General features: G+C 42.2%; 1 protein-coding gene across 1 annotated transcript; it reads right to left on the bottom strand.

Annotated features, from left to right (window-relative positions):
- Positions 1-191: 191 nt before the first annotated feature.
- On the bottom strand, positions 192-7669 carry LOC130230319 (protein CutA homolog). The gene is made up of 7 exons (XM_056459285.1): positions 7619-7669; positions 7003-7044; positions 5790-5938; positions 5184-5243; positions 4395-4440; positions 3667-3716; positions 192-421 (listed from the first exon to the last, which is right to left on the bottom strand). Exons 2-7 carry the CDS (start codon positions 7039-7041, stop codon positions 322-324), a joined length of 444 nt encoding a protein of 147 aa, XP_056315260.1. The 5' UTR covers positions 7042-7044; positions 7619-7669; the 3' UTR covers positions 192-321.
- Positions 7670-8211: the final 542 nt, after the last annotated feature.

Raw genomic sequence — 8211 nt, 5'->3', positions numbered from 1 at the left:
AAAAGAAGAATCTCATAAACACTTGAGTGAGAGTTTTTCAGTGGACTGTGTCTTTAACACCAGTATGTGTTATTTTTAGTGGCCTCAACAAAACAAGAGGCTTCCTTTGAGTGGAAACACCCACTGAACTGAAGCTCTTGCACTCCATACCCTGTAATCTTCACAATAAGACAAAAACACACACCTTCTGCTGAGTGTGACGCTTTAATGCACTGTAAATTATAACAATCTGCTCATCCGGAACATAACCTTATCCTGATATTCTTCTGCTGCAAAGTAAACATTGGGATTGAGACGAGGAAAAAACACTGGAGACTGGAGTCACTCCGGCACTACGTCTCCAATCCACTTCAGATACGGAGGATTTCCCTGATCAATGGGCAAACTGATGACCTCGGCCACTTCATAGGGATGATTCGAGCTACACACACACACACAAACACACACACACACCTTCGTTATTCTGGTGTTGTAAAAAGTATAGGATGTAGCTATATTTCCATCCAAAGATGCAAATAATACATTTCCCGATAAAGCAGCGTCTTTCCCATCCAGTGAGAAACAGAAGAGAATGTGGTGTTCTGCAGTAGAGGAAGCCTCTTTAAGTGTATTTTCATAATTGTCACACAACTTGGCATTTCCATTAAGCATTTTTGTGCAATATTCCAAAATGCTCATAAAAATAAAAACTAATGTCATAGTCAAAATCCCTGCTTCTCTGTTATAATACTCTAAATTAGAAAACAGTATATTTACAGTCACTTAATATTCACATCAGAGTTTTATTCATCTCTGTAGATCGACAGTCAAGATTTCTTTCAGTCATTTTATCATTTCATTCATTTTCCTTCAGCTTAGTCTCTTTATTTATCAGAGGTCACCACAGCGGAATGAACCACCAACTATTCCAGCATGTTTTACACAGCGGATGCCCTTCCAACTGCAACCCAGTACTGGGAAACACCCATACACACTCATTCACACACACTCTACACGCCAATTTAGTTCATCAATCCCCTATAGCGCATGGGTTTGGACTGTGGGGGAAACCGGAGCACTCGGAGGAAACCCACGCCAACACGGGGAGAACATGCAAACTCCACACTGAAACACCAACTGACCCAGCCGGGACTCAAACCAGTGACCTTTATGCTGTGAGGCCACAGTGCTAACCACTGAGCCACGGTGCCGCACCCACTTTATTACTTATATTCCATTATGGTGATGCATGTCAAACAGATATGGAATATTAAGCAGGGGGTGGGGTTTCCTTTCAGCTCCTCCTCTCATCTTTAATTTGCTACAAACCAATGCTTGTAGGGGCGTGGCTAAACATATTTCACCCAATCCATCAAACTGACATCATTAAGGTTATTTAAACACTAGTTACAGTCATACCTGTCAACCCTCCCGTTTTTCCTGTGATTCTCCTGTATTTTACAGTTCTATCCCGCAACAATCCTGTAGGTATTTTCCTGTATTTATCCTGTGTTTTCCGTCTTTCTCTGAAGGGTGGCAAATAAACATTAAAGAGTTTTAATTGATTAATTGATCCTCCCTATACACACCCCATACCGCCGAACCACCAGGGGCCGCCCCTCGCTCTTAAATGTGAGTCTGTTCTGTGCTTTCGCTTTGTTTAGGCATGAAAACACTGAAATAAATATATATAAACCTGCAGGATTCCCTTTCCTTTTCATTACAGGTGCCGTCGCCCCTCATATACCATCCTCAAATCCTCATATAGCGGTGCGTGACTGTCAGCTGACGCGCTCCATAGTGATGAATAGACGCTGTTTCCCAAACTGATTCTGTACATGTGATCTGAAGCGGAGTGAAAGTCTGTGATTTGGGTGTGTGTTTGAACAGACATATACACATAATTAATAATAATAATGTCTAAAGATGTCGATCTTGGTGGGGTTTTTTCACACACAACTAATTTAGTCCTAAATAAGCATAAAAAGTTAGGAAAGCAATGGAAAGCGTTCATTATAACATCAGATGTGTGCATTTTTAAAGTGACACCTCTGTTATTTAATGTAATCAAACTAAAAATCTAAATAAATGAGATGCATCCGCTGCTGTTTAATCAGAATGTGTGAGTTATACAGACAAGAAAAGGTTAATGAGATCTGATATCTTGATTCTATTTATTTATAATAGCTATTAATTTTAATAAGCTGAACTGTTTGCTAATGTATTAGCTGCTAATGTATACTAATTATTTTTTTCCTTTGTAAATAATAATAATAAAACATATTACTGAGCGTTTAACTGTTTATTTACAATGTTACAGCTGAAGATGAGCATATTTAATCATTTGGGGATTTTTTTAAGGGGGGGGGGGGTATCCCATATTAGGGTGGGCACATCCCTTATTTTCACATCCCAATGTTGACAGGTATGGTCAAAGTGTATTGTGCCAAAAGGAAGCCCTATGTTAACAGTGTCCAAAAGCACCATCAACTCTTCTGGTCTTGAAGGCATCTAGGATGGACCATCACAGAGTGGAAACATGTACAGTGCTCAGATAAATCAGTATTTCAGGTGTTTTTGGAAGAAATGGACGCCGTGTGCTCCGGACCAAAAAATGAAAAGGATCATCCAGACGGTTACCAGCAACAAGTCCAAAAGTCAGGGTCTGTCATGGTCTGGGGTTGTGTACAGAGAGAATTTCAGAGCACAATATGCTGCCTTCTTTTCCAGGGATGCTCATGCATATTACAGCAAGACAATGCAAATTTACGTTACGGATTCATGCTAAGGATTCGGGGTTGTATTATTATATTAGCGATTCCTTGAAGAATAAGCTAGTAGAATTTCAGGTTTTATGAAGGAAGTAAATTAAACATGCAATAATAAGCTCAAACTATTATTTGAGTATCAGACTATTATTTAGATCTCTAGTTAAAATGTAAAATAAATGCAGTCTAAGAGTCGATTCCATCAACTCCAATCAGTCATTTCTGTTGATCATGTGACCACAGTGGCCAATCAGGTGGTGTTTGAGAACCTGCACTGGAAGGTTAGCAGGGAATGGATGAGTTTAAATGTGTGCTAATGCAGATGCTAGTTTAGTCAACACTAGATTATTCAACACTGCTGCGTTTCAGACGGAGTGTGTCGCGAGCAGCACAAACAGAATCATCAAACTGATGGTGTGTTTCACTGGAGGACAAACAGGTTGCGTCATCAACATCGACATCATCAAACACTGTCTTCAGTCCGTGTGTGTGTGTCAGTCTGTGTGAGTGTGTGTGTGTGTGTGTGTCAGTCTGTGTGTGTGGGTCAGTCTGTGTGAGTGTGTTTGTGCATGTGTCCATCTATGTGTGTGTCTCTGTTTTTCTGTCTGTTTGTGTGTGTGTCTGTCTGTGTCTATTTGTTTATGTGTGTGTGTGTCTGTGTGTACTCACTCACTTCTCATTCATACACACACTTTTCCCCCACACATTCTGATTCATCAAAGACGTCTGCAGGCATTTAAGGGAATTATTAATGCTTATGAAAAATCTCAGCTTAACTTGTGCATTTTAAATGACAAACATGGAAACATCAACTCGTACTAGACTACTGGAGACACAACGTGTATCTGTGCTTGACCTGTGTTTGTGTGTGTGTGTGTGTGTGTGTGTGTGTGTGTGAGTGTGAGAGAGAGAGAGTTACCGGACATATTCGGCGAGATCAGGAATCTTTGAACTTCTTGTCTTGATCATCTGAGGAAAAACGTATTACAGAACACAGATTATATTGACATGCGTACATGCAGTTTCAGTGTGGAGTTTGCATGTTCTCCCTGTGTTGGTGTGGGTTTCCGCCAGGTGCTCCGGTTTCCCCCACAGTCCAAACACATGCGCTACAGGGGAATTGATCAACTAAACTGGCCGTAGTGTATGAGTGTGTGTGTGTGTCTGTGTGTGTGAATGAGTGTGCATGGGTGTTTCCCAGTGTTGGGTTGCAGCTGTAAGAGCATCCGCGGTGTAAAACATATGCTGGAATAGTTGGCGGTTCATTACACTGTGGCGACCGCATATTAATAAAGGGACTAAGCTGAAAAGAAGATGAATGAATGAATGAATGTGTACATGCACTGCTGATATTTGCCATGTTTAAATGTGCTTCAAAATATTGCAATAATCTGTACTGTTTTCATTGTGTGTGTGATTATTAAACACCCGAGTCAGATCAGCAGGGCTCTGGAAAAGGAAGAGTTCAGTAAACCAGGACTGAGAGGAAAATTTTGGAAGAAACTCAGAGTTTTTACACGTTTCCATTGTATGAAAATTAAATAACAGCTTAAAACAAGCGAAGTGACAGAGATAAACATGTCAACGTGTGTGTGATCATGTTAATAATCATGTGTGTGTATGTTTGTGTGCAAGTGTATGGCTCACCAGCAGAACTTCATTGTCCTCCTCGATCTTCCCCTGCCACTCGTACCTGCAGCACACACACACACACACACACACACATTAGACCTGCATCATATTACTGTATATCACACACTGACAGAAAAATGACACATACATACACACATCAGACTCTCTGACTTGCACACAAACATACACTCACTGGCCACTTTATTAGGTACAGTTTACTAGTACCAGGTTGGACCCCCTTTTGCCTTCAGAACTGCTTTAATCCTTCGTGGCAGAGATTCAACAAGCTACTGGAAATATTCCTCAGAGATTTTGGTCTTGACCATGTCTACATGTCTAAAGCTGTGGTCACACTAGAGTCCGAGCATGTGAAATTCTGTCGTGCGGCGCTGTAAATTAACGGGATTAAACAAGATGATTAGACATTAATAAAGCGAGCGATCGCTCCATGTTTTAAATTTCTGTTCAGAGAGGTCCTGTTTTAATCCTCGATTGGTCTCACGCAGTCATGTGATGCGATTACACAGGTCAGAGATCACCAAGCTTGAACTTTGCACCGCAGCGACCTGCGAAACATGACGCACGAGCTCGCGTTTCCAGTCTGCCGCCTTCATTTGTGTATGAATGAAAGTCTATGGGAGGAAAAGTCCAGTGTGACCGCAGCTTTAATGCACTGAGTTGCTGCCATGTGATTGGCTGATTAGAAATTTGCACTAACGAGCAGTTGGACAGGTGTGTGTACCTAATAAAGTGGCCAGCGAGTGTATAAACACACAATCAAATACAAAACAAACACACACTCACACAGATGTGATCTGCGGGATGATGTTCACACACGCCGCCAGCTTCTTCTCCACGATTCCTCTGAGGAGAGAAAAACATTTTTAATTGATAAATCATAAGAAAAACTCAAAACACACTGAATATGAGAGTGGAGACGCACCAAACACACACAGCGGAGTCACGTTTACACAGCATTAAGAACATATGATGCTCAATACTGCTGTGTATTACTCTGCAATGCTCAATTTCTGCAGATAGACATTTAATTTATTTCCTCCTTGAGCTCATTTGTTAATAATGACCACTTTAAAATCCTGTGATTAATCATTATTATTTCCCATCAATCATTCTGAATATATTTCACCACGACGATCATCTGAAAACAAAAGATATTAGGCTAAAAACTAATCTGTATCTGTGAACGTGCACTCTACACGTGTTACTTTATCATCTTCAGGATGCTATTATACTTCTTTTGTGTGTGTGTGTGTGTGTGTGTGTGTGTGTGTGCGTGTGTGTGTGTGTGTGTGTGTGTGTGTGTGTGTGTGTGTGTGTGTGTGTGTGTGTGTGTGTGTGTGTGTGCGTGTGTGTGTGTGCGTGTGTGTGTGTGTTTGTCATTTTCTGTACCTGGCGAGCTGTTTGGCCACGGTGTCGTTGGGGCAGGTGACGAACGCTGCTGAATGAGTGCCGGACGAATATGTTTGAGACGCCATCGAGAACATCCGCAATCCAGACCAGCGCAACACTGACACCATCAGAAGAGCAGACAACACCGTCTGAACACACACACACACACACACACACACACACACACACCATAAGAAGAGCAGACAACACCGTCTGAACACACACACACACACACAGACACCATCAGAAGAGCAGACAACACCGTCTGAACACACACACACACACACACACACACACACACACACACACACACACACACACACTGACACCATCAGAAGAGCAGACAACACCTTCTGAATACATTAACCTCGACTCTCCTGTGTCCTGCAGAACTGTTGGTCTGGAGATCCACTGGGTCAATATACATGACCCAAACCTCTGCTCACTCCTGCCGATGCCAAACGCCGGTTTCAGTGGAGCAGCAGTGGAGATCTGGAGCTGTGGACGGTGTGGAACATGTACTGTTCTCTGATGAGTCCACCTTCACTGTGTTTCCCACATCCAGGAGAGTTACGGTGTGGAGAAGCCCCACAGAAGCGTCCCACCCAGACTGCTGATGCCCAGAGGGAAGCATGGGGGGAACAGTGATGGTTTGGGCTCAGAATCATTACATTCTATAAAGCACAATACTGGTGCTAGATAGGTGCTGGGTCACTGCCAAGGACTACCTAACCATTCTGGAGGACAATGTGACCCAATGGGTCAATCACTGTATTCTGAAGGCGGTGGTGTGCATCAGGATGATAAAGCAGCGATACACACAGCAGGACTGGAGACAGAGCGGTCTGATGAACATGACAGTGAAGTTGAACATCTCCCATGGCCTGCACAGTACCCAGACCTAAACATTATTGAGCACTTTGGGGTGTTTTGGAGGAGCGAATCAGGAAAGGTTTTCCTCCAGCAGCATCAGTAGTGACCTGAACACTATTCTGAAGAAAAACAGCTCAGAATCCCTCTGGCCGCTGTGCTGGACTCCTGTCTGTCATTCCCAACAGCAGCTGATGCTGGACTGAGGAGAAACTACAGCAGACTGCAACTACAACTACAGCGCTCTAACACCACGCCTTCAGTTTCACTGTCCAACATCGGATGTTTTATATAAAACACACACACACACAGATTATCATGGGAAGCTGTGATGAAGACTCACCAGACAGAAGATCTTGATGGATCCTGCATCAGTGAACATCAGCTGCACACACACACAGGAGAAACACACACAAACACAATATCATACACACAATAACGAACACATCAACGATTTCACTATAGTAAAATTATAGTAACGATGGTTATGCTGTGGTTAGTGTGATTACACCACTAAATAACACAAATAAACCATGATTTATTACTATAGTTAAAGAGTAATGACCGGGTTTGTTGACATTTGTATAATCACAGTTGTACTACAAATACCATGATTAAACTCTGCTTGGTGTCACTTTAGGCTATAATAACATATACCATGGTAAAGTTGTCGTACTGAGCTTCACATAGTTTAGCATGACGTGTTCATATACTGCTAAACGTGTGGTTTGGACGTTATTGAGCAATTGATCATCGTTAAGTTATTAAATAATTAATATTACACGTTGAGCATTCACCATAGTGAGTGAGTGACTGATTATGAGCATCTGTGCGGGTGTGCATGAACACTGAGCTCCAGCAGATCTGTTATGAGTCTGAACTTCATTACTGCAGCGCTGTTTATGCGTTATTAATCCTCATTTGTGCTTCTGAATATAAGTAAATAAACTCGTGCTCACCTCTCAGCTACAGGATCTGCCGGAAAGCGTGCGCTACTGTCGTGAGACTGCAGTGCCAGAGCCGCTGATAGAGGCGAGACTACAGAATCTGCTTTCTTTTGTCAACACAAGACTGTGATGACGGCCATCAGCACCTCAAATCCTTAAATGTTTTTGAATATTTCGATTTTAAAAAAAAGTAAATTAAATGTATAACAAAAGCGTGTGTTGTGTGTAATAAAAACAAACAAACAAGCAGATAAAACGACTTGATACGCATGCTGTCTGTGCTTCGTTCACCGGAGAGACACAACACAGTTTCAGAATCCATAGTAAACTGAAATCCATAGTTTTTTATTCATTCGTTTTCTTTTCAGCTTAGTCCCTTTATTAATCCGGGGTCATCACAGCGGAATGAACCGCCAACTTATCCAGCATATGTTTTGCACAGCGGATGACCTTCCAGCTGCAACCCATCTCTGGGAAACACCCATACACACTCATACACTACAGCCTACCCAATTCCCCTATAGCGCATGTGTTTGGACTGTGGGGGAAACCGGAGCACAGGGAGAACATGCAAACTCCTCAAAGAAATGGCAACTGACCCAGCC

The sequence above is a fragment of the Danio aesculapii genome, chromosome 6, assembly GCF_903798145.1.
Source record: "Danio aesculapii chromosome 6, fDanAes4.1, whole genome shotgun sequence".
Classification (NCBI taxonomy): Eukaryota; Metazoa; Chordata; class Actinopteri; order Cypriniformes; family Danionidae; genus Danio; species Danio aesculapii.
This window is presented reverse-complemented; position numbering and strand designations above follow the sequence as displayed.